Source organism: Ailuropoda melanoleuca, chromosome 5 (assembly GCF_002007445.2).
Source record: "Ailuropoda melanoleuca isolate Jingjing chromosome 5, ASM200744v2, whole genome shotgun sequence".
Classification (NCBI taxonomy): domain Eukaryota; kingdom Metazoa; phylum Chordata; class Mammalia; order Carnivora; family Ursidae; genus Ailuropoda; species Ailuropoda melanoleuca.
Window position 1 is genome coordinate 60848197 of NC_048222.1, and position 27916 is coordinate 60876112.

The 27916-nt window shown below is 37.0% G+C and overlaps 1 protein-coding gene and 1 pseudogene across 3 annotated transcripts in view; both read right to left on the bottom strand.

The window, feature by feature from the left end:
• Positions 1–27916, bottom strand: part of GOLM2 (golgi membrane protein 2) — a 99272-nt gene that overhangs the window by 13199 nt on the left and 58157 nt on the right. For all 3 annotated transcript variants that reach the window (XM_019801571.2, XM_002913171.4, XM_002913170.4), the window contains 2 exons: positions 27521–27619; positions 25583–25753 (listed from right to left, as the gene is read on the bottom strand). In XM_019801571.2, the coding sequence (XP_019657130.1) occupies positions 25583–25753; positions 27521–27619 (270 nt within the window). The remainder of the gene's footprint in view (positions 1–25582; positions 25754–27520; positions 27620–27916) is intronic.
• Positions 1720–5459, bottom strand: LOC117802376 (annotated as a pseudogene).

The window sequence follows — 27916 nt, forward strand, 5'->3', positions numbered from 1 at the left end:
TCCCAACAGTTTAAACATGAGAACACGAAGAAAAAAGCAACATACACTCTAGCTACTGAAAGTCTTTGGATGGTATCAAGTTGTAAAAAAAAAAATCCTAAGAGATTGTTGACACACTTTTCAGTTCACTTTAAACAATACAACAGAACTTCATACAGAATGATAGGTATTCTGTAAAACACTTTAAACATCAGACTCCAAACTTTGAAAACCAGTAGAAAATGAAAAGATGACAACAAATAACTATAACATTTCTCAATCACAAAAAGGTATTTCAATCAAGAGAACTAGAATGTATGTTTTAAGCCCATACTGGAAATCAAACCAAGGTAAGTTACTTTTTTGCTTCATTAGCTCAAGTTTTGCTTATAGGTTTCAATTTCTCAACTATTGTACGAAAAACAGGTTTTATATTTTTCTAGTCATTCTTTTAATGTATTATCACTATTATAAAGAAAATGAATCGATCTGAGTTGGCCATAATAACTCCAGAGAGAAGAAAATAGAGTAGCCTTCATCTTTTCCTGGTATCCACTCTGTACCATTAATTTGGAAATCAACATATTCAAATGACTCTTACATTATTCAATTTAACACCTACAGTTTTGACTACTTCAAGTATCCCTGAGGGTCCATGGCATGTGATAACTTATAATCTGTTGAGACATGAGTTAAAGAGTTTGAATGCTGGAAGGGTGAGGTGTGCAAATTGTGACGACAATGTTACTGCAGGCTTTCTCCACCAAGCAATGTATAGGGAAAGCTACCAACTGGCTTTTGAACGGTTTACTTTGATTTTATTATGAGGCACATTATGGGGCAAAAAGACCATACTTATTTTACATCTCAAGGTATAGGACCTGAATGTAGTAGGCACAGGAAGGAATCTGTTAACTGACTGTGGACTTACGGAAGGTAAAGAGAACCCAGGGAAATGAAAGAAGCATGGTAGCTGGAAATTATGTCTAACAGCATCTGAACAACCTGACCATCATCATTCCCCAACCCTCATTCCCAATGCAAAGAGGTTCAACTGCTCTTTCCCCTTCTTTACATTATCCACAGGCTACATTTTTGTTATTTTTTAAGACTAATTCTATTAGGGGGAGGGAGAAGAAGAGAAGGGAAACACACAATTTGATTTCCATCAAGGTCAAATACTGTTCTCCTTTACCTTTTGTTTTTATCTTCCACCAAACCTACTGGACTAGTCTTAGAACCAGCATAAAATAAAGGGGCCTGAGGCAGGAAGTAACTTGCTAATTTTTGAGTAAGTAATACCAGGCACATATCACATATTTATGACAAGTACATCAATCTTATGTACATTAAATAGTTGGACACTCCATTTTCAACTTCAGTATTCAAATATTCTTTTTTTTTTTTTTTTAAAGATTTCATTTATTCACTTGACAGAGATAGAGACAGCCAGCGAGAGAGGGAACACAAGCAGGGGGAGTGGGAGAGGAAGAAGCAGGCTCACAGCAGAGGAGCCTGACGTGGGGCTCGATCCCATAACGCCGGGATCACGCCCTGAGCCGAAGGCAGACGCTTAATCGCTCTGCCACCCAGGCGCCCCTCAAATATTCTTAATAGTTTAAGATTTTAGTAATTTGAGACAGAAAGAAAGCACAAGCAGTGGGGAGGGAGCTCAGCAGCCTGATGTGGGACTCGATCCCAGGACTCTGGGATCATGACCTGAGCCAAAGGCAGACGCTTATCCCACTGAGCCACCCAGGTACCCCGAAAAATTGTTTTTCTTTTCTTTTTTTTTAAAGTAAGCTCTCCACCCAACATAGGGCTTGAACTCATGACTCAGAGATCAAGAGTCCCATGTTCTGCCAACTAAGCCAGGCAGGCGCCCTTACAAAATTTTTTTTCTTTTTTTTATTTTAAATTTTTCTTTATAAAATAGCACTATGATCCATACTTTACAAAAGTTTGACAGATTTTTCTATTTTTTTATTACTAAATATCTTCAGATATACAAAGAAGTGTGGAGAATATAACATCCATGTTTCCATCATCCAGAATTTCAAATTTTTTTGTCATATTTGTTTTAGAACTTTTAATAAAGAAAACATTACAGATGCATAAAGTTCCCCAGGACCTCTCCCTAGCATTCTCCTCCTACCCCAAAGATAGCCTCTATCTTAAACTGGGTGTTAAACATCCCCACGAAACCTTATGTATTCATTAATAAATAGTATTGATTCACAAGCCTATAAACTTTAAATACATGGCATATGGGCAGGAAAGAGTTAACTTGGCATGCCCTGTTTGCTCCAACCTCATACATTCCAAAGGAAAGTTTGTCTTCAGGACTGGTAGTTGGCTGGAAGGTGGAAGATAACTTCTTTTTTTTTTTTTTTAAAGATTTTATTTATTTATTTGACAGAGATAGAGACAGCCAGCGAGAGAGGGAACACAAGCAGGGGGAGTGGGAGAGGAAGAAGCAGGCTCATAGCAGAGGAGCCTGATGTGGGGCTCGATCCCGTAACGCTGGGATCACGCCCTGAGCCGAAGGCAGACGCTTAACCGCTGTGCCACCCAGGCGCCCCGGAAGATAACTTCTGAGCCTAAGGAATGTTCTGCCTGATAAGTACTTTTGTATGCCTGAGGCTTTGGGCCATGCTATACCAGTATGATTAGATATGTTTACCCTAAAAAGCAATTTATGGTGTATATTTGTTTTTGCCAGGTGGAGGGTAGGAGGGCTAGAGTGTGAAGAACTGAGCTCAGTCATGAGGGTATCACATGACATGTGGGCACTATATGACTGACCCCCAATAAAAACTCTGGACCCCAAGGAGCGAGTTTCCTGAGCTGGCAACACTTCACACATATTGTCACACATGTTCACTTGGAGGATTAAACAAATCTCCATGCAATTCCACTCAGAGGGGACACCCAGAAGCTTGCATCTGCTTTCTCCTGGGTCTGGCCCCATGAGCCTTTTCCATTTGCTGGTTCTAATCTCTGTCCTTTCACTGTACTAAACCATAACTGTGAGTATAACTCTTCTGTGTCCTGTGAGCCCTTCTAGTGAATCATCAAACCTGAGGGTGATCTTGGGACTTCCAACATAGCATAATGTATCTGTTTTGCAACTTGCTTTATTCTCTCATTATGCTTTTGAGATTTATCCATGTTAATAAATGGGGCTTTGCTCATTCATATGAACTCCTATATATAATTCCATTTTATTTGTATGGTACATACACAATGATTTATCCATTCTCATACTGATGAACATTCATTTCCAATTTTCAATGTAATAACGAATGCTCTTGTACAGCTCTTTTAATACTTCTGAAAGTGTTTATAAGTACATATTAGGTACTAAGTTGTAGGGTATGTGCATCTTTTCACTCTTAAGATTCATTTTCTGATTAACAAAATTTCTTAATTTTAATCAAGTCCAATGTATCATTTTTTAAATTCACGGTTAGCTTTTTGGGGGGAGGAGAGATTAATCTGGTTTAAGAAATATTTGTCTACTCCATGTCATGAAGATACCATTTTGTTTTCTTCTAGAGGTTTTATTAGCTTTAAATTTTAAGTCTGCAATCTTTTTTCTTTTTCTCATTAAACTTTTGTTTTAATAGGTCTCAAAATTCTATGACAGATTGTTGGTCAAGTTGCTTCCATTAAAAAGTACTGATTTTAAAAACTAATAACTTAAAACTGCCACACACACACAAAAACAAATGGTCCACAAAACATTCTCCTTTCCTTCTGAAGGTCTTACGATGCACTATCATTAACCAGTCTTACTATTAAATTTAAATGGCCAATTGACACAAACAGTTCTGAGACCGTTCTTCCACCACTGATAAGACTGGGGTGGCAGGTATTGGGGATAATATCATTTAGCCTTCTGAGCTTTCTGGGCAGACTTGGTGACCTTGCCAGCTCCAGCTGCCTTCTTGTCCAGTGCTTTGATGACACCCACAGCAACCATCTGTCCCATGTCATGAACAGCAAAACGGCCCAGAGGAGGATAGTCAGAGAAGCTCTCAACACACATAGGCTTGCCCGGAACCATATCAACAATGGCAGCATCACCAGATTTCAAGAACTTGGGACGATCTTCAGCTTTTTTTCCAGAACGAAGATCTACCTTCTCCTTCAGGTCAGCAAACTTGCAAGCAATGTGGAGCTGTGTGACAATCCAGCACAGGCGCATATCCAGCACTGATTTTGCCTGGATGGTTCAGGATAATCACCTGCGTCGTGAAGCCAGCTGATTCCACTGATGGGTCATTTTTGGTGTCACCAGACACACTGCCATGACAAACATCTCTAACAGATAGGTTCTTTGAAGCCCACACTGTCCCCAGGAAAAGCCTCACTGAAGGCTTCATGGTACATTTCAACAGACTTTACTTCAGTTGTTACACTGGCTGGAACAAAGGTGACCACCATGCCAGGTTTAAGAACACCAGTCTCCACTCGGCCCACAGGCACCGTACCAATACCTCCAATTTTGTAGACATCCTGGAGAGGCAGATGCAAGGGTTTGTCAGTTGGACGAGTTGGTGGCAGAATGCAATCCAGAGCTTCAAGCAGTGTGGTTCCACTGGCATTCCCATCTTTATGGGTGACTTTCCATCCCTTGAACCAAGGCATGTTAGCACTTGGCTCCAGCACGTTGTCACCATTCCAACCAGAAATTGGCACAAATGCTACTGTGTCGGGGTTGTAGCCAATTTTCTTAATGTAGGTGCTGACTTCCTTAACGAATTCCTCATGTCTCTTCTGGCTGCAGGGTGGCTCAGTGGGATCCATTTTGTTAACACCAACAGTAAGTTGTTTTACACCCAGTGTGTAAGCCAGAAGGGCATGCTCACGGGTCTACCCATTCTTGGAGATACCTGCTTCAGATTCGCCAACACAGCAGCAACAAGCAGGACAGCACAGTCAGCCTGAGATGTGCCTGTAATCATGTTTTTGATAAAGTCTCTGTGTCCTGGGGCATTAATGATGGTCACATAATACTTGCTGGTCTTGAATTTCCACAGCAGATATCAATTTTAGTACCATGTTCACGTTCAGCTTTCAGTTTATCCAAGACCCAGGCATACTTGAAGGAGCCCTTTCCCATCTCGGCAGCCTCCTTTTCAAGTTTTTTGATAGTTGTTTTGTTGATCCCACCACACTTGTAGATCAGATGACCAGTAGTGGTAGACTTGTCTGAATCTACATGTCCAATGATGACGATGTTGATGTGAGTCTTTTCCTTTACCATTTTGGTTTAGGTTTAGCAGTGGTTTTCACGACACCTGTGTTCTGGCGGCAAACCCATTGCGAAAAAGCTCTGCAATCTATCTTGAATTTAATTCTGTATATTGTGGAGGTAGGAGAGCCAAGGTTAATATTTTCCCATTTGGCTATCCAATTGACCCAGTACTATTTATTGAAAAAACTATCCTTTCCCCCATTGCATTATATTTTTTTAAACTTTTTAGAAAGATTTCATTTATTTATTTTGACAGAGAGAGAGCACAAGCAGGGGGAGGGACAGAGGCAGAGGGAGAAGCAGGCTCCTTGCTCAGCAAGAATCATAACCTGAGCCCAAGGCAGACGCTTAACTGACTGAGCCACCTGGGTATCCCCATTGCATTATATTATCAATGTTGTCATAAATCAAGTGACTATACATGTGTGGTTAATTTCTTCATTCTTCAATCTGTTCCACTGGCCCATCTGTCTATTCTTGTGCCAATACCATATTGTCTTAATTACCTCATCAATAATAGTTTTATAAATCTTGATGTCTGATCGTAGAAGTCACTAAGTTTTATTCTTCCTATAGATTGCCTTGGCTAGTCTTAGTCTTTTGCATTACCATACATATTTCAGAATCACTTTATCTCCATCACATTTCACCAAATTCCACCCAATTTCCACCAAAAAGAAAAAAATGCTGCTGGAATAACGAAGGGGAATCCTAGATCTAGCACTGGAATTCTAGATCAATCACAGAAGAACTGACATCTTTAAAACACTGGGCCAATCTATCAACATGGATTTATTTATATATCATCTAATTTCTGTCAATAATGTTTTGTAGTTTATAGAAGTTCTTGTGAATATTTTGTTAGATTTTTTTCAAGAATCTGATGTATTTTATGTGATTAAAAATAGTTTTTTGGGATGCCTGGCTGTGAAGCATGCAACTCTTGATCTTGGAGTTGTGCGTTCAGACCGCATGTTGTGTATAGAGATTACCTAAAACAAAAATCTTTAAAAAAAAATAGCTTCTTTTTAAAAATTTCACTTTAGGGGCGCCTGGGTAGCGCAGTCGTTAAGCATCTGCCTTCGGCTCAGGGCATGATACTGGCGTTCCGGGATCGAGTCCCACATCGGGCTCCTCGGCTGGGAGCCTGCTTCTTCCTCTCCCTCTCCCCTGCTGTGTTCCCTCTCTCGCTGGCTGTCTCTCTGTCACATAAATAAATAAAATCTTTAAAAAAATTTTTCACTTTATATGTTTTTTGCTGACATATACAATTAATTTCTTATAATAGCCTTCTAATAACTTTGCAAATGCTTATTTAATACTTATTTAATAGTTTGTAGATTGCTTTGACTTTTTCACATATAAAATTATACCTGCAAATAATATCAATTTTATCAGTTTTATTTCTTCCTTTTCAATCTCTATACTGTTTATTTTTTTCGCACTTTATATCATTGACTAGGACCTACAGTGAAAAGTTGAAAAGAAGTGATGATAGAGGTTATCTTAGTCTTCATGATTTCAAAGGGAAAATTTTTGATAGTTCACCGTTAAGTGATGTTTGTTATAAGGTTTTTGTAGATACTCTTCATCAGATTAAGGAAATTACTAACTAGTCCTAGTTTGCTTAGAGTTTGTTGTTTATCATGAATGCATGTTGAATTTCTTCAAATGCTTTGCATGTATTGAGATGCACCTATTCGATTTGTCTCATATATTTTGTTAATATGGCAAATTACATAGACTGCTTTTCAAATATTAAATAGCCTTACATTTTGAGAATAAATCCAGTATGGTCATCATGTATATCATTTTTATCTATCCCTGGATCTGATACGCTAATATTTTATTCAGTATTTTTAGATGTACTATGTTGGCAGGAATTGTCCTGTAATTTTCCTTTTTCATAAAATACTTAGTTCTGCCATCCAACTTATGCTGGGCTCATAAAATGAGTTGGGAGGTGTGATCTCATTTTCAATTCTCTGAAAAAGTTCGTGTTAGATTGGTTTTATTTCTCACTTTAAAGGTTTGGAAGAATTCACCAATGAAACCATTTGGGCATGAAAATTTCATTAAGGGACGGTTTTAAATTACAGATTCAGTATCTATTTTTTTAAAAGATTTTATTTATTTATTTTAGAGAGTGTGAGTGTGCAAGAACAGGGCGGGGGGGGGAGGCAAAGGGGAGGGAGGAGGACAAGCAGATTCCCACTGAGCACAGAGCCCAATGCAGGGTGTGGAGCCCCAGGTGGATCTCACGACCCCGAGTTCATGACCTGAGCCTGAAATCAAGTGTTGGACACTTAACCAAACGAACCACCCAGGCAACCCCCCCGATGCAATATCTTAAATAAACATGGAACTATTCAGATTTTCCATATCGTCTTGTGTCAGTTTTATACACAGGTGTTTTTCTGGGATACTATCCACTTCTACATTTTCCAATGTTTTGGTAGTAATTCATAATATCTCATTAATATCCTCTAATGTTATTCATAGGGCTGATATGGATGCTCTTTTTCATTTCTGATATTGATAATTTGTGCCATCTCTTTCTGTCTTGATCTGTGCTAAAGGTCCTATTTTCACTAGTCTTTTCAAAGAACCAATTTTCAATTTTATTAATTTCATTACTGATTTCATATAGTGATCCTGAATTTAGTTATCTAGCTAAACTCTCTTTTTAGTTGTATTAGTGTCTCTTTTGGGGTGTGGTGAGACTTGATTACCTATTCAATTTACTTCATTGTTATTGGTTTATTCAGGTTTTCAAATTGTCTTGAGCCAATTTTGGTAACTAATTTTCAAGAATATTACCCATTTGATCTAAGTTTTCAAATTTATTGTCAAAGTTTTAAATAAAATTTTCTTGTGATTTGAAGATTTAACGTATACCCTCTGGGTTTTTTTTGTTTTTTTAAGATTTTAAGTAATTTCTACACCCAACATGGGGCTTGAACTCATAACCCTGAGATCAAGCTGCACACTCCTCTGACCTAGCCAGCCAGGTGCCCCTACCTTCCGTTGTTCTGAATATTACTCATTTTATCTTTTCTATTTTTTTTTCATTAGTACTATTAGAGGTTTACCTAGCTTATTTTTGGTTTTGCTCCTAGTTATTCTAGAATATTTTCCACGTCACTTATGATTCCTCTTACCTATTTTTTTCCCTCTCTTCTGCATTCTTTCCGTCTCCTCTGCTGTCTTTTTTCTCCTTTCTATGAGGTAGATTTTTGGGGTTCTAACCCTGACTTAGCTATTTACTGGCTAAGTAATCTTGAAAGCATTATGAAACTTCTTTGTGTCTGTTTCCAGTCTATAAAATGGGAATAATATCTACACACTGATTTGTTATGAGTTTATATATACAAATACCTCTAGAACAAAAACGGGCACATACTAACCACTCCAATGTTAGCTATTATTATATTAGTATCATCATCATCAGTAGTAGTTATAGTACAACTACTTCAAACACTACTACTACTATTACTATTTTGAATTCGACTCACTGAATTTTTTAAAATTCAATGACTCTCTGAGAGAGAGAGAGAGAGAGAGAAAGAGGGAGAGGGAGAGAGAATCTGAAGCAGACTGCACTGAGCACAGAGCCGGACTCAGGCCTTGATCCCACAACTGTGTGATCATGACCTGAGCAGAAACCAAGATTCAGAGGCTTAACCAACTCAGCCACCCAGGCATGCCTCAACTCATTTAATTTTTAGGATTTTTTTTTTCCTACTGCTTTCAAGGCCATAAATTAAGCCATAAATATTACTTCAAATGTATTTCTCACATTTTGATATGTGTGGTACTATATTATTGTTCAGTTCTGTAAATTTTTAAATGCTGATTATTAATTCTCCCCTCCAAAAAAAGTTCTTGATGACTGACATTTTTAAGTTTATAATGTAGGGGTTTTAAGATATTATTCATGATATAAATTGCCTAAAATTTATCAAGACTCTTTGTGACCTAGGATCTAGTCAATTTCTGTAATTGTTCCACATATATTTTAAAAAGTCTCACTACTAAACATAGGGGTCTGGGGCACCTGGGTGGCTCAGTGGATTAAGCCTCTGACTCTTGTTTTCCATTCAGATCATGATCTTGGGGTCTTGGGATCAAGCCCTGAGTAGGAAATCTGCATTCAGCGGGGAGCCTGCTTCTTCCTCTCCCTCTGCTCCACTCCCCCACTCCCTCTCTCTCTAAAATAAATAAAATCTTTTCTAAAACAGGGGTGCCTGGGTAGCTCAGTTGGTTAATCGTCCACCTTTGGCTTAGGTCATGATCCCAGGGTCCTGGGATCAAGCCCAGAGTTGGGCTCCCTGCTCAGCAAGGAGTCTGCTTCTCCCTCTCCCTTAGCCCCTCCCCTCTTCCCCATTGTTAGTGCTCTTTCTCTCTCTCAAAATAAATAAACAAATCTTTACAGTTGTTCCTCTTGTCATTATGGAGTAACCTTTTTCTCTTTTCCTTAAAATCTGTTTTGTCATTTGTTAATACTTTACATCAACTTTCTTTAGTATTCACTAAGGAATATCTTTATTTAAATTATGGTAAAACATACATAAAACTTATCATCTTAACCATTTTTAAGTGTACAGCTCAATGGCATTAAATACATTAACATCGCTGTGCAAAAACCACTACTATTCATGTCCAGAACTTTTTTCATCTTCCCCAACTGAAAACTCCATATTCATTAAAGAGTAATATCCCCTCCCCGACCCAGGGCCTAGTACATACCACTCTTTCTGTTTCTATATATTTGATTACTCTAGGTGCCTCAAATAAGTAGAATAGTAACAGTATTTGTCCTTTTGTAACTGTCTTATTTCACCTAGCATAATGTCTTCAAGGTTCATCCATGTTGTAGCATGTATCAGAATTTTCTTCCTTTCTTAGGTTGAGTAGTATTCCTTTGTACCTATACACCACATTTGGTTTATCCATTCATTTGGCAATGAACACTTGGGTTGCTTCACCTTTTGGCTATTGTGAATAATGCTGTTATGAATATGGGTGTACAAATATCTGCTCAAGTTCCCTTTTTTCAGTTCTTTGGGGTATATACCAAGACGTGAGAAATATCTTTTACAGTCCTTTTATTTTCACATTTTCTGTGTGTATGTGTTTAAGATTTAGTTGTAAACGTTTTACAGCTGGATTCTGCTTTGGTATCCTTTTATGATCTCTTTTGATAAATTTAATCTGTTTATATTTATCATGGTTTTTGTAATATTTGACCTTATTTGATTCTACTGTTTAGATTCTCTTCTTTAAATTTTCTTCTTTTTTTCAAAATTACCTCCTTTTCCTCTTCTATCCACTGTTATATGGAAGTGGTACATTGTATTTCTATTTTTTAAGTGATTACCGTTAATTTTTAAGTTTTTATTTTTTATTTAGTTATTTTTTAGGTAGGCTCCATGCCCAACCTGGGGCTCAAACACATGACCCTGAGATCAAGAGTCACACGCTTTACCAACCACACCAGCCAGGTACCCCAATCCTTACTTTTTAAACATACATAATTTATACATTTTTTAAACAAAATTACTAAGTATTCAGTACTTCTATCCTCTTTCTGAACAGGACATGGACCTTTTCACTTTATTCTTGAATACCTTCTCTTTTATTATTATTTGCTGTTTTCTTAACACAAAAATAGTTTTGAGTCAATAAATTAATCAATAGGTTTGATCAGTTTGAGTTCCCATTTTTTGTAGCTATTACTAGCCCTCTTCAATTTTCTTTTTACTGAAAAATAACCTTTATCCTTTATTGAGTGCGTTTATGAAATGTAAACTCAGTCTTGTGTAACTGAGTATGTCCTCATTTTATCCTCATTGTCCTCATTAGCTGGTGTAACATTCTACATTGGTAGTTATTTTCCACTCATCACACTGAAGATATTATTCCATTATCTTTTGTCATTTGATTTGCTTTATGAAGTCTACTGTCAATATAATTGTCATTCCTTGGAAATAATCTATATCTTCTGGTATCATTTAAGATTTTTTCCTTGATTTTTAGATACTCTGAAGTTTTCCTACTATGCCTAAAAGCAAAGATTTTCTTCATTATCCTACTTGACACTCAGCAGGCACATTTGAGCTGAGAACGCATGCATGTCCTTATTCAACTGCAGAAAATTCTGAGCTCTTCAAATTCTTCAAAATTATTTTCAAGTATTGATTATCTACCATTTCCTCCATTCTCTACCTAAAACTCTTATCAGACATACATATATTTTCTGTCTTAACATCTCTGTCATATATACATATGATATATATTTGTCTCTATATCTCTTTGCCATTCTGTGTTACACTCCTAGTAAATATCTCTTGGTACAACAGCTTCCAAATCACTTAAGTCAATTATTTTCATGGTCTAGATCTCATAGACTGATTTTTATTTCAGTGATTATACTTTTAACATGCACCCCAATGTTCATAGCAGCATTGTCCACAACAGCTAAATTGTGGAAGGAGCTGAGATGCCCTTCAACAGATGACTGGATTAAGAAGATGTGGTCCATATATACAATGGAATATTACTCAGCCCTCAGAAAAAACGATTACACAACATTTGCAGCAACATGGACAGGACTGGAGGAGATTATGCTAAGTGAAATAAGTCAAGCAGAGAAAGACAATTATATGGTTTCACTCATTTATGGAACATAAGAAATAGCAAGATCAGTAGGAGAAGGAAGGGAAGAATGAAGGGGGGTAAACAGAAAGGGGAATGAACCATGAGAGACTATGAACTCTGGGAAACAAACTGAGGGCTTCAGAGGGAAGGGGGTGGGGGATTGGGATAGGCCGGTGATGGGTATTAAGGAGGACACGTATTGCATGGTGCACTGGGTGTTATACACAAATAATGAATCATGGAACATTACATCAAAAACTAAGGATGTACTGTATGGTGACTAACATAATATAATAAAAAATTATTATTAAAAAAATTTTTAGGGGCGCCTGGGTGGCACAGCGGTTAAGCGTCTGCCTTCGGCTCAGGGCGTGATCCCGGCATTACGGGATCGAGCCCCACATTAGGCTCTTCCGCTATGAGCCTGCTTCTTCCTCTCCCACTCCCCCTGCTTGTGTTCCCTCTCTCCCTGGCTGTCTCTATCTCTGTTGAATAAATAAAATCTTTAAAAAAATTTAAAAAAAAAATTTTTTTTAAACCCATAAAATTGGTTTTTATATTTATCTGTTTTTGCTTTATCTCTGCCTGTTTCTTAATTTCTTCTTTTTTTGAGCAAGTTATCTCTTCATTTACCTCTTTGAGCATCCTTAAACATATTTAGTTTTTAGCAGACTGTTAGATAAAATTGTTTTCACATTTCAATTGTTGATATGGTGGCTATGTCCCTTAGCATTAATATTTTTCATTTTGGAGTTTTGGTTTGCTGACTAATTTTCCATGTAGGTGGGGTATTTGTTTACGTTTTCTCTCTTTTTCCCTCTCTATGTCAACCCATATTATCTAGTAATGTTAAAGATGTTTTCACCCAGTTCCCCAGTCTAGAATGAGATTTATAATCACATTTGAGTTTCTATTCCACGATGTTACTGGGGATAGCACAAATTCAGTATAAAATCAATGGTGGTGTGGTATCACCAATGCAGCATGATTATAAGATTGCATCCCCAAGTTCCTATCTCCATAAGCCTTCAGGTTGCTCAACTGTGTGGTCCTTGATAGCAGCCAGCAATAGCTTTATTTTCCGCTTCCTGTGCCAAGTGAGATGGGGCAATAACCAGGTCTTGGCTTTAAGCAGTAAGTGTGGCTCCTATTTTATTCTTGTTGCTTTTAAGAGCCAAATTCCTGGAAACCTACAATTCCAGACCTGAGCATCAAAGGTCCAATCATTCAGTTCCTTTCATCATCTAGTATTTTTGTTTCTTGACCACAGAAATGTTAGCATTGTTTTAGATTATCAGTAAGTTACTGATAGTTCTCTTTTTTATATTTTTGTCTATCACCATGTGTGAGCAGAGTGGATATGTCAAAGGTGAGCTCACTAAACCATTTTGATCAGAGGCTGAAAATTACTTTTAAAAATCTCTCTTGGGGCGCCTGGGTGGCACAGTCGTTAAGCGTCTGCCTTCAGCTCAGGGTGTGATCCCGGTGCTCTGGGATCGAGCCCCACATCAGGCTCCTCTGCTGGGAGCCTGCTTTTTCCTCTCCCACTCCCCCTGCTTATGTTCCCTCTCTCGCTGGCTGGCTCTGTCAAATAAATAAATAAAATCTTAAAAAAAAAAAAAAGATAAAAAAAATTAAAAAAAAATAAAAATCTCTCTATATATATAAATCATATACTCTCTGGTACTCTAGCTTGTCTCTCCAGTGTTGTTCAGGAGAATCATTAACCTTGGTTAAATGAATGAACTCCTGTGGCTACTTACCCTGAAGCAAGCTATATAGAAAAAACCCATAGAAGAGGCAGCCTGATCACTGCCTACTGTTTTGAGTAACTGTCTTTGTGACTTTTAGGATGCTGACATTTGAAAAGAATGGTTTTCTTTATTCAAGGCATCTAAATATACAGGGTATGTCCCTCCTACTGGCAAACAGGTAGGCAGCAACATGGACATGAATTTTCAGTTTCAACTACTTTGGAGGGTATGTCCCTCCTACTGGCAAACAGGTAGGCAGCAACATGGACATGAATTTTCAGTTTCAACTACTTTGGAGGATGTCTGATTCCCTCCTTGAAGTATGCCTCCAGGATAGTTTGGAATATCCCCTAAATACATTTTATCGCCTACATTCTACATTTTAAATTAAACCAACTCAAATAGATCTTCCAAATACAATAAAACAGGCCAACAAATTATCTAGCCATTTTCACATGATGTGGCAATACAAAATTAAATTTATAAAAATATAGCAAGAAAAATATGATATGCTAACCTAAAAGACAAAAAAAAAATACTAAATTTAAAACTGCCAAAAAATTTGTGGTGATTACTGTATAAAATCTAAGATTGTCGGGGCGCCTGGGTGGCACAGTGGTTAAGCCTCTGCCTTCGGCTCAGGGCGTGACCCCGGCGTTATGGGATCGAGCCCCACATCAGGCTCTTCAGCTATGAGCCTGCTTCTTCCTCTCCCACTCCCCCTGCTTGTGTTCCCTCTCTCGCTGGCTGTCTCTCTCTGTCCCATAAATAAAAAATAAAATCTTAAAAAAAAAAAAATCTAAGATTGTTCCTCCTATATCTAGTCAGGAAAAATTATAGCTATAAATGTATAAGGTTCTGGGGCGCCTGGGTGGCGCAGTTGTTAAGTGTCTGCCTATGGCTCAGGGCGTGACCCCAGCGTTCTGGGTTCGAGCCCCGCATCAGGCTCCTCGGCTGGTAGCCTGCTTCTTCCTCTCCCACTCCCCCTGCTCGTGTTCCCTCTCTGGCTGGCTGTCTCTCTGTCAAATAAATAAATAAAATCTTAAAAAAAAAATGTATAAGGTTCTCCCTAACAGGCATTCAACAAAAGTTAGTTTAAATGAATATATTAGTAAGAAAAAGAAATGTAAAGATTTAAGTATCTAAAACTAAAAATTAAAAGTTTAAAAACCTAAAAACTTAAAAAAATAATAAAGTGGCAAGTCACAAGTAGCAAAGAATAAAATAAGTATAAGACAGATTAGAAATTAAACAGTGGCAGGGACACCTGGGTGGCTCAGTCAGTTGAGCATCTGACTCTTAATTTTGGCTCAGGTCATGGTATCAGGGTCATGGGACTGAGCCCTGCTTCGGAGCCCTACCTCTGCACTCCGTGGGGAGTCTGCTTAAGAGTCTCTCTCTCCCTCTTCCTCTGCGCCCCTCACCCCGTGCTCTTGCTCTCTTTCTCTAAAATAAATAAATAAATCTTTAAAAAAAATTAAACAGTGACAAAATTAGTAGTTGGGTTTTTGAAAAATAGAAAAATTTAAACAACTGATAAACTACAATTTAAAAAAGAGTGACTACAAAAGTTTTAGGAATAAGAATTTTAGAATAAAGAAATTACAAGTATTGGACATTCTCACAACTATATGTTGATATAATTTATGACCAGGTTTTCAATTTGATTGTGTCACTATCTACAGAAATAAAAAATTCCCAAACTGACACAGTATGTTTAACAAGTATTTAACAAATGCTTACTATGTACCTGAAGCCTGGGAAAATAAAAAAGAGTAAGACACAGTTCCTGCCCTCAAGAAGTTACACTTTAGTACAGAAGGTGGGTAAATGAACAGTTACAGGATTCAGGACACACTATCCAACATTGCTGGTTTTGTTTTTCAGATTTAAGGAAACGTTTTTCTCTTTTCTCTTAAGCAATCTATAACTTAAAGCAATTTGATAAAATATACCTTTGTGAATAAAGATGAAACAATTTCTATTTCTCCCTACGTGATCCCTAGAGATTTCAGAAACTCTGAGTCACCTTATTTTCATGCAATATAGTTATTTGGGTAAGTTCAGTAAGAATCTGTTCTCCTGGTATTAGGACACATTTCGGAAACTTTAGCTATATTACCAAGGATCTGACTAAATGTCATACTTGAGAATGATGCATAAAATCCAGTATGACCAGCTTTTCAAACCTAAGGTTGACTATAAGGAGTCAATATTTATTGGGTTTTCCCTGGCTTGGCTTCCAACCTCTAGAAGCCTTTAAAATTCGAATCTGAGATTCCTTATGAAAAGTTCCAGCAAACAAACTCAAAAGACCTATGTGGGCAATCACTATTCTTGCTGCACTTATCAGACCAACTTTAATGAGACTAGCCTTATTCTGCAAACAAATTAGTCTTACTTTGATTGTCTTTGATAGCAATAGTGGTAACTACAGAGAGAAAAATGATGCTTCAACAAAAAACTATAGCACACCCTTGTGGGTATTAAATTCTAGTCCTATTCATTGTCTTTAAGATTTTGTTACCTACTAGGGCACCTGGGTGGCTCAGTTGGTTAAACGTCTGACTTCAGCTCCGGTCATGATCCCAGAGTCCTGGGATGGTGCCCTGCGTTGGGCCCCCTGCTTGGCCGGGAATCCACTTGTCCCTATCCCTCTGACCCACCCCCTGCTCATGCTTGTTCACGCTCTCCCTCTCAAATAAATAAATACATAAATAGAATCTTAAAAAAAAAAAAGGATTTTGTTACCTACTTGTTAACCAGACTGCCTCTTGAATCCTTCTAGTTTCCCCCACTATCTAGCTACAACTCTTCAAATTAAAGTTTCCAATTTTTTCCCACACTTTGACTTTGAATTACTAAAAATTAAAACTGTCCTTTTCCCAAAGCCCTGCAAACTGAAGCTGGACAATTTGATGTAAACTTCAGAGAAATCACCACAACAGCTCATGTATGGACAAATTTTGTGCCTTTCTATGTGAGTCACTGAGAATATTCACCAGATCGGGACACCTGGGTGGCTCAGTCAGTTAAGTGTCTGCCTTCAGCTCAAGTAATGATCCTGGGGTCCTGGGATCAAGTCCCACATCAGGCTCCTTGCTAAGCTCTTTTCTCCCTCTGCCTGCTACTCTCCCTGCTTATGTGCTCTCTCTTGCTAACAAATAAAAATCTTTAAAAAGAAAAAAAAAATTCAGCAGATCACCAATGACATTGCCAGAGACATTCGAAGTGTAAACCAGGAAAATCTGTCATAGTTCCAGTGCCTTGTCCTTATTCCATCTGAAGATGCTTCAAGTCCAGCATCTAGACAATCTTAACTGACTGCCTTCTGGGCTAAAAACTGGTCCCAACCATTAACTGTTGTTTTTCTTTTATTTCCCTAGAAATACTCAGGACAGAGACAGGTTCAATGGGTTATGCGACAGTCTACCAACTCAGTTTCTGGAATGATATTTCTTGAAGTTTCAGATGGGAGAATGACAGGGTTCGGGACATGTTACTCCCAAATACAATACCCTGGCATATTAAATATTTTAAGCTGAAGGAATCTGAGAAATGGTATGTGGAAGAAGGACTTTCTGACCTTCGCCTGAAGCAGGTGATAAAACCCTCCTTGTACCTAGAGGGAAGGAACATCTTTATATCCAAGACAGAGCAACAACATGAAGAATCTGAACATATAGCCCTTGCTACATTTCCCCCAGCTTACTAAACTTACCTCATACCCTTTGTCTTATCACATCTTTTCACAACTTTCCACTTTTTATCTGACCTAGCATAAAAACACTCAGGTTTAATCATTTCTCTGGGCTTCATTTTCTTATGAAGTGTCCTGAATCATTGAAATTTACATTAAATAAATTTGTATGCTTTCCTCCTGTTAATCTGTCTTTGTCAGTTTAAATTTTCAGACCTGGCCAGAACCCTAAGGTCAAGGAAAACTTTTCCTCCCCTACAACAGTTTATTACAGAATAGTGTGGCATATACAGTAACGAAAGTATATTCAACAGATTGAAAAAGTATGAGAAAGGAGTAACTGATACAGTCAAGATTAGTAATGATATGAAGAAGGACTTTACCAAACAGGTGACAGCAGAGCATGGTTTTAAACTATGATTAGGAACTTCTTAGAAATAGAACGAGAGGGGCGCCTGGGTGGCTCAGTCATTAAGCGTCTGCCTTCGGCTCAGGGCGTGATCCCAGGGTTCTGGGATTGAGGCCCGCATCAGGCTCCCTGCTCCGCTGGGAGCCTACTTCTTCCTCTCCCACTCTCCCTGCTTGTGTTCCCTCTCTCGCTGGCTGTCTCTCTCTCTCTGTCAAATAAATAAATAAAATCTAAAAAAAAAAAAAAAAGAATGAGAAAAGTAAATATTAAATTCCAAAACTTCAAAAGTAGAGGAGGTGGTGTGATACAGTGGAAAAGCAGTGAACCTGAAGATAAGGGACCTAGATGATAGTCCTGGTTGTTCCCCTATTTACCTTAAGCAAATTAAACTTTCTGGACCTAATTTTTCTTTTCTGTGAAGTGAGGGATTCACATTAGGAAGAGTCTCAAACTTTAATGTAAATATAAATAAGGTCTAGGGTAGGGCCTGAAATCCTAACAATCGCAGGTGATATGGATGCTGCTCGTCCACCGGCCTGTACTCTGTACGGTAGGGCACTAAGTCATCTCTACAGGTTCCTTGTATCTTAAAAGTTTATTTCAAATAATTCTTCTATTATTTCGAAACTTCTTAGGCAAATATGATTTTGAGAAGAATAAAACCAAACAAGAAAGTTATAAGGTAAAAAAAAAAGAAGAAGAAGAAAAAAGAAAGAAAATATAAGGCAAAACTACACTTAAAAAATTACTTCCCTTTATGACTAAATAGTGTTTACTCTCTGAAAAATATTTAATAAAATCACTTTCACAATTAACATGATAATGTATCTTTCAAAATCCTTACAGGAAGAATTTATTGGACATATGAATGAGCAATTTAAAGGTACAAGAAATGAGAAATACCAAAAAGTAAATTATAACCTACATAATAGTGATGTACAACTTGAAAATACAATGAAAAACAGTCCCATTTTTAAATAATGAGAAAAAAACAGTTAAATATTTGGATATCAATTTAACTTGGGAAGTCAGATATTTATTCAAAGAAAAGCTTAAGACTACAATGAAGCATGAATAAATGGAGCCTTAGATGTAAAGACTAAAGATAGTAAATAATATACTACTACCCAACTTAATCTGTAGATTTAAGTCAATATACGCTATGGTTTCTTTTTTCTTTTTTTTTCTTTCTTTTCAGAGAGGGAGACGGGTGGGAGAGGCAGAGGGAGAGGGAGAGAGAAAATCCCAAGGAGACTCCATGCCCAGCACGGAGCCCCTACCTGGGCTAGATTTCACAACCCGGAGATCATGACCTGAGCCCAAATCAAGGGTCGGATGCTTAACTGACTGAGCCACCTGCGCACCCCTACAGTTAAGGTTACTGAAGACTACTTATAGAACTTGATAAACTAATAGTGGTATTATTCTGGAAGAACAGAGAAAAATTAGATTTTTAAAAATTTCTAAGTTCAAATTAGTATAAAGCAGTTTTCAAACTCATATGTGATATTCTGATTTATGATAAAAAATATATATTTGGTCTTCATCCCTTTTCTGGCAGAGAGCTCCTAAAACATTTGGAATTTCCTAAGTGAGAAGAGCCAAACTCCACACTGTCTCCTCATACCTTCCAATACATCTCTTCTGTCTGGCTATTCCAGAGTTCTATCCTTTCATAATAAGCATGTAATCTAGGAAATAAAATGTTTCTCTGAGTTCTGTGAGCCACTGTGGCAAATTAATCAAGATCAAGGAAGGGGTCATTGGAACCTCCCATCTACCATCAGTTGGTCAGAAGCACAGACAACAACCTGGACTGAGAGAGCAAATTTATGCCCAGATCAAGAACAGATGATTAAAAGAAATGAAGGTTCTCATAAGAGTCAAGATGGATATACCTGAATATATACAAATAAAAACCTAATGGATCAAATTCAGCTAAGTTGCAGGATATAAAATCAACAAACAAAAATCAGCCATAACTGGAGAAATGTGGAGAAAGGGGAACCTTTGTGCACTGTTGGTAGAAATGTAAATTGGTACAGCCACCATGGAAAATAGTATGAAAGTTCCTCAAAAAATTAAAACTAGAACTATCATACAATCCAGCAATTTCACTTTGGGTATTTATCTAAAGAAAACAAAAACACGAATTTAAAAAGATATATGCACCCCACGTTCACTACAGCATTATTTACAATACTCGAGATGGAGGGGTGCCTGGGTGGCTCAGTGCGTTAGTGTCCAGCTCTTGATTTCAGCTCAGGTCATGATCTCAGGGTTGTGAGACTGAGCCCCATGTTGGGTTCCACGCTCAGTGCTGAATCTGCTTGTCCCTCTGCTCCTCCCCCACCACCCACTCACGCACATGCCCGCCTTCTCTCTCAAATAAATAAAACCTTTTTTAAAAAGCGAGAGAGATGGAAACAATCTAAATGCCCACCAATGGATAAATGGATAAATAAGTTGTGTAGTGTATATATATCCTATGGAATATTATTCAGCCATAAAAAAGCTTGTTATTTGGGACAATATGGATGGACCCTGAGGGCATTACATTAAGTGAAATAAGTCAGACAGAGAAAGACAAATATCATATGATTTCTCTTGTACATTTTTTAAAAAGAAAAAGCCCAAACTTATAGATACAGTGGGCATATTGGTAGTGGCCAGAGGTGGAGGTAGGGATGGGAAAAATGGGTAAAGGAGGTCAAAATGTTAAAAAAAAAAATGCAGTTGATGTAAAATAGGCACAGAAATTTTGAATCATATTCAAAGTATTGAATTTGTATATATATCTATATAGATATATATATATATATATACACACACGTTTATATATGCTGATGTATAAGACATAGTTACATTACATATAATATATATAAAAAGACTGATCCATAGCTATTATTGCTACAATAATGAAAACATAATAACACATTCTAAATTTTTAAGATGAAATCAAATATTACATATTTTTAGATTTGCATAAAAATTAAAACCTCAAAAGCCAAGAAAAAAAGTCATATTTCTGTGCATTAGCAACAAACAATTTGAAAAGGAAATTAAGAATTAAATTTACAATAACATCAAAAAGAATAAAATGCTTAAAAATAAATTTAACCAAGGAAGCACAAGACTTGTACACTGAAAACTATAAAAACATTGCTGAAAGAAATTAAAGACACTCTGAATAAATGGAAAGACACCCATTTTGATGTACTGGAAACTTACTATTGTTCAGATGACAATATTCCTCAATGTAATCCACAGATTTAACAACTGCCTTGGAGCACTTGGCTGGCTCAGTCAGTAGAGCATGTGACTCTTGATCTAGGGTCATGAGTTCAAGTCCCACATTGGGTAGAGAACTTAACTTAATTAAAAAAAAAAAAACCAACTGCCTTTTTAGTAGTAGAAGAGCAGATCCTAAGAGTCATATGGAATTGTAAGAGATCCCAAATCATCAAAATAATTTTATAAAGAACAAAGTTGGAGGACTCATACTTCCTGATTTCAAAACTTACCACGAAGTTATAAAACAGTGTGGTAGTGGCATCTGGGGAACAGAACTGAGAGTCCAGAATAAACTCATACAATTAATTTTCAACAAGGATGCCTCAACTGTTCAATGGAGAAAGAAGAGTCTCTTCAGCAAATAGTAAGGGACAACTAATACCTGCATATAGAAGAATGAAGCTGGATTCTTACCTCATATCATATATAAAACTTAGATAAAAATAATATAATAGATCAAAACTTGCATAAAAGGGGCAAAATTATAAAGCTTTTGGAAGAAAACATGGGGGAAATCTTCATAAGCTTTGATTAGGCAAAGGCTTCTTAGTTATGATACCAAAAGCATGAACAACAAAACAAGGGATAAATTGGACTTCATCAAAATTAAAAACTTTGTGCATCAAAGGACACTATCAAAGAGTGAAAAGACCATCCATTGAATGGGCAAAAATAATTGTAAATCACATATTTGATGAGGGTCTAGTACCCAGAATAGATAAAAGAATGCTCAAAACTCAACAACAAAGACAAACAAACCCAATTTAAAAATGGGCAAAGGACTTGAATAGACATTTCTCCAAAGAGAATTATACAAATGACCAATGAGTACATGAAAAGATGCTCAATGTCCTTAGTCATTAGGATATGCAAATGAAAATCACAGTGGAGCCTCAGACTCTTGATCTCAGTGTTGTAAGTTCGAGCCCCATGTTGGATGTAGAGATTACTTAAAAATAAAATCTTTTTTTTTTTAAGATTTTATTTATTTATTTGACAGACAGAGAGACAGTGAGAAAGGGAACACAAGCAAAGGGAGTGGGATAGGGAGAAGCAGGCTTCCTGCTGAGCAGGGAGCCCCATGCAGGGCTTGATCCCATGACCCTGGGATCATGACTTGAGCCGAAGGCAGACACTTAACAACTGAGCCACCCAGGTGCCCCCAAAATAAAATCTTTAAACAAATGAATGAATGAATGAATAAATAAATAAATAAATAAACAAAAATCACAACGAGATACCACTCCACACCCACTGGGATGGCAACAGTGAAAAATTAAACAAAAAACCCCAGGAAGTACTTAGTGTTGGCAAGGATGTGGAGAAATAACTGTCATACACTGCTGGGAGGACTGTAAAATGGTACAACCATTGTGGAGTTTGGCAGTTCCTTTATAAAGCTAAAATTGGATTACCATATAGCCCAGCAATTCCATATCTAGGTATATACTTGAAAGAATCGAAAACAAGTGTTCAACAAAAACTTGCAAATGAATGCTTATACAGCACTATTCATAACAGCCAAAAAGTGGAAACAATTCAAATTCAGATAAATGGATAAACAAAATGTATTCATACAACTAAATATAACTTAGCCATAAAAAATAAAGTACTCACACATGCTATAACAGGCTGAACCTCAAAAGCATCATGCTAAGTAAAAGTAGCCAGACACAAAAGGTCACATATTGTGATTCCATTTATATGAAAGATTCAGAATAGGTGAATCCATCAAGTCAGAAAGCAGATTACTCTTTGCCAGGAACTGTGGGTAGGAGAGAACTGGGAGTGACTGCTTAATGGATACAGGGTTTTCTTTTGGGGTGATGAAAATGTTCTGGAACTAGACAGTTGTGATGATTGCCCAACATCATGAATGTACTAAATTCCACAAATTGTACACTTAGGCAAATTTCATGTGCATTTTTGCCACAGTTTAAAAATTATTTTTAATTTTAAAAATTCTTAAGTAAAGTCTCATATTAGGAAAGGCAATGAAGACTAAAACTGTGGTAAAGGTAATTTATAAAAGGTTACTATCTGAATTACTTACAAAGATTTGACACAAAGATATAGGATCAATATCCAAAGTTATCAGGCTAAGTGGTCAAAACTGATGTCCAGATTATATACCAAGAAATAATTACAGTAAAATTCCTCACATAAAAATGGAGAGGCTACCAGAAAGTAAATGCTTATTAAAACATCTTTAGGGAATCATTACATTCTAAATGCCTTATAAAAGAGTTAAAGAGCAAAATGTGGACAGGCCATAGGGAAATAAGTAAGTTTAAAATCTCCAGTGACATTGTGAAACTTCTCTAGAGAACAATCTGACAATATGCAACTGAACTATAAAGCTTGTCAGGTACTTTGATCTAGAAATTTCAGTTTGGGGACTACTTTTAAAGGAACACACTCAAAGTAGGAGAAGCAGGAAATAATTTGAAAATAAGATATTCATAACCATGACAACTAACATAAGAAAATATGAAATAATTTAAATAATCAATAAAAGAGTTGAGCTAAATGAACTTTTATTATTGCTTAAGCACAATGGAATATATGCATGTGTCAATATATGTGTGCATATGTATATATCTATTTAATATGACAACTGTATAACTATTTGATAGGTTAAAATGTATGTAAAGATAATGCTAATGTAAATCACAGAACAGTGCTCCCATTGATTTCAACTCTATATATACAGTGAAAAGAATTTAGAGTAAGAGTTTAAAACTCAACAGGCTCTTTTAAATAAGTTGTAGAGAAAAATAATTTCCTGGCAATTATTTTCCAATCACATTCTTTACCCAAAGATCAGTAAAAAAAAAAAAAAATACAGATATGGCAACAATAAAAAGTTTTTCAGGATAAACTACAGGTTTAGAAGAAAGTCTTAAATGAATTAAGATACTGAATTAAGATATTTTGTTTTGCCCTTACTACCTCCTTCTGTTGAGATAAAAGTTTTCAGGCCAATTCCTCAACAAGACTTAGAGAAACATTTTTCACTATATTTTTTTAAAAAGATTTATTTATTTCAGAGGGAGAAAGAGAGAAGCAGACACCCGCCAGACTGCCTCGATCCCATGACCCTGAGACCATGACCCGAGCAGAAATCAATACTCGGATACTTAACTAACTGAGCCACCCAGGTGCCCCTCATTGTATTTAAACATTAGGGGCACCTGGCTGGCTCAGTCAGAAAAGCATGAAACTCTTGATTTCGGGGTTCTGAGTTTGAGCCCCACACTGGATGTAGATATTACTTACCAAAAAATCAGCCACATTTGTTTTTAAAAAATGCTTTTCAGGGCGCCTGGGTGGCTCAGTCAGTTAAGCATCAGCCTTTGGCTCAGGTCATGATCCCAGGGTCTTGGGTTGGAGTCCTGCATTGGGCTCCCTGCTCAGCAGGGAGTCTGCTTCTTCCTCTGCCCCTCCCCCTGCTCATTCTCTCTACCCCCGCCATGTGTGGAAAAATAACATAAACGAATAAATTTTTTTAAAAATGTTTTTCAGATGATACTTCATTCAGTCAACATACATGGATACACTTTAAAATATCAAGGAAGGAAAGTTATTTAATGTATGCACAGTATACATTCACATAGATGAAGAAATATGAACAACTGTCAAAAGACCAATAAAAATATGCTGAATAGATTTAAAAATGTCACATTGTGCAGTCCTCACTGTACAAGGAACCTGTGCACCAAGAACTGCCTAAACACTGCTCTGAACAGCTGTTGCCATAGAAGCCATCATAAAAAGCAAACAAAGGCAAACTGCAGCTTTTAGACATTTTGTCTGTTCAGAAGTTGAAGGGAAAAAGCCTTGTAAAGCAGAAGTAGTGAAAAGTATAGTTTAAGGGAACTGACCTAAGAAATATGTCCTGTCCAAATTCTACTACCAGAATCTTTTCTTATACTTCCTAAGAACCTGCCAATTAAAGAGTTATGCAGATTAATAGCTATTGTCCACTTATCAAAATTGATACCTCTGAAACAATTAAGCAGTGAAACTTTATTTGTTCAATTTCTTTCCCTTCTCCCCTAACACCTAAATGAAGCAAATTGCACCTGGAGGAAATAGAAAAGGAAGTAGCATTGAGCCTTCTACTATGGCAGTCTCTCCAAGTCTGTATATCTCCCAGAATCCATTTTTCAAAACTATTTATCTTCTCCTCCTAAGCAAAGTTTTCATTCATTAGCCTAACAAAACATATATTTTCTCACTTCTCAAAAAAATTTATAGTTGTAAGAACTAACAGCATTTTTAAAAAAATCAACTCACCTGAAGTTTATTATTTAATAATGGAAAACATGAGCTTTTTAAAGTCTTCCTTAAAGTATCTCTATCCATTTAAAACTTGCTTTCCTTTTAATTTTACCATCATACTTTCTACATCATATAACTTCATATTCATTAGAGATTGTGATAATGAAGACCTTAATTGAGCCTTGTAAACATATTATATTTAAATATTTTCAGCATAACTATTCACAACTGATTCTTACTTTGCTTCAACTTATGGAAATCACCGACTCTATCCTTGGTGGCCTGCTTTAGTATATCTGCTTGAATTCTGGGTACATTCTCCAAGTTCGAGCCTGGAATTAAACGCTGAAGAGGATTGGAAGGGTTCTGTTTTGAAGTTCCAGGGTTTCCATTGTGATGTCCATGAGAATCTATAGCATAAAAACATCAAACTAAAGTCATATTTCGCAGAGGAATTCCTAAGACCTGCTTTAGAAAAGGTAAGACACACTGTTGTTTGATATTGAGTAGTCAGATAGTTTTTTTTTTGGCTTTATTCTAATTTCTTTAATCAAATCTTATAGCCAATGTGATTTTAGCTCTGTAAAGTTTACTAATCCTTTCTAGGTAAGTATCTCTACTACTGATTATAAACCTATCCAACAAAGAGATATATAGTAGAAATCCAAAGATTTAAATGGCATTAAGACATGTATCTTTCTCTCCCTTCAAACTCTGTATTGCTCTCAGAAATCTCTAGTGTCTAAGTCATTTTTTTTAAAGCTTTTATTCATTTGTGGGCGGGGGGGGGGCGAGCAGCGTGCACAAGCAGGGTGAGAAGCAGGTTCCCTGCTGAGCAAGGAGCCCAATGTGGGACTTTATCCCAGGATCCTGGGATCATGACTTGAGCTGAAGGCAGATGCTTAACCGACTGAGCCACCCAGGCGTCCCGTCTCTAAGTCACTTTTATCTACACAGTGACTCAAAACTCTTAACTTTTTTAAGTTTATTTATTTATTTTTAAGTAATCTCTACACCCAATGTGGGGCTGAAACTCATGACCCCAAGATCAAGAGTCACACACTTTACTGACTGAGCCAGGCACCCCATGTTAATTGATTATTTTTCTCTTTCTTTCTTTCTTTTAAAGATTTTATTTATTTGACAGAGAGAGCACAAGAGAGAGAGGCAGATTGAGGGAGAGGGAGAAGCAGGCTCCCCGCTGAGCAGGGAGCCCGATGTGGGACTGGATCCCAGGATCCTGGAATCATGACCTGAGCTGAAGGCAGACGCTTAACCAATTGAGCCACCCAGATGCCCCATAAAGATTTTATTTTTTAAGTAATGTTTACACCTAACATGGGGCTCAAACTCATAATCCCAGAGATTAAGAGTCGCAGGCTCTACCAACTGAGCCAGCCAGGCACCCCACATTAACTCTTTTTTTTTTTTTTAAAGATTTTATTTATTTATTTAACAGAGATAGAGACAGCCAGCGAGAGAGGGAACACAAGCAGGGGGAGTGGGAGAGGAAGAAGCACGCTCATAGCAGAGGAGCCTGATGTGGGGCTCGATCCCAGAACACCGGGATCACGCCCTGAGCTGAAGGCAGGCGCTTAACTGCTGTGCCACCCAGGTGCCCCCCACATTAACTCTTGATTCTTTCTTACTGGTAACTCCTGGATATAACTTTTCTTTCCCCCACTCCCCTTTCTTCCTCATCAAAGCCTTGATTTAGATCCTTACTATAATTAATTTCAATCATATCAATTCTCATTTTAGGGGAACATTTCTATAAAATCAAATACATATTCAGTAGAAACAAACATATTTATAAGTATGGAGTAGGGAGTTGAATACAGATGGATATAGTAGTTAATAGAAGGACTCTGTGAGATAAATTTAAACACATTTTGAAAAGGGTAAATACATTATAGACTGGCAGAGATGAAAGGGAATATAGTCCAGAGTGGCAGAACAAATAATTCTTTTGCTCTTAATAACACTTTAGACAAAGTGCATTTTTAAATGATTATTTCTCCCTCACCTTTGATCAATCATTGGGAAATATATAACATTAACTAGAAGAATGAATGCTACTTCACCATGCTACTAAATGAAATGTTTTATTCACTATATAACAACACCTGACCAGTAAATTAGTTTTCAAATGGAATTTTAAGAATAAGACTTCATACCTGGAACCATATTTGGGGAGAGGGGTTGTCCAGTTGGAATATGGGAGATTGCTTGATGACTTTCATATTGAGAAACAGAAATAGAGGGTTTCCTTAGAGCTAAAAGAAAAAAGAGATCCATATTATTCCTGTCAATATTATGATTTCTAAAAACCAACCATTATGAATCTATTTGTACTGCACTAATCCTATGATGCTTATTTTAATTTTGTAAATTTTATAGTTGATATATTAATTAACTTATGGTTACTAAGCGATACATTGTACTATCCATCAGAGATTTTGGTGACCAATAAATCTGATCAGGATATAAAACAGATGGAACTCCAGGTTTTATACACCACTATATCCCCAACACTTAGCATAAATGGCACATAACAAAAGCTCAGCTAAGAT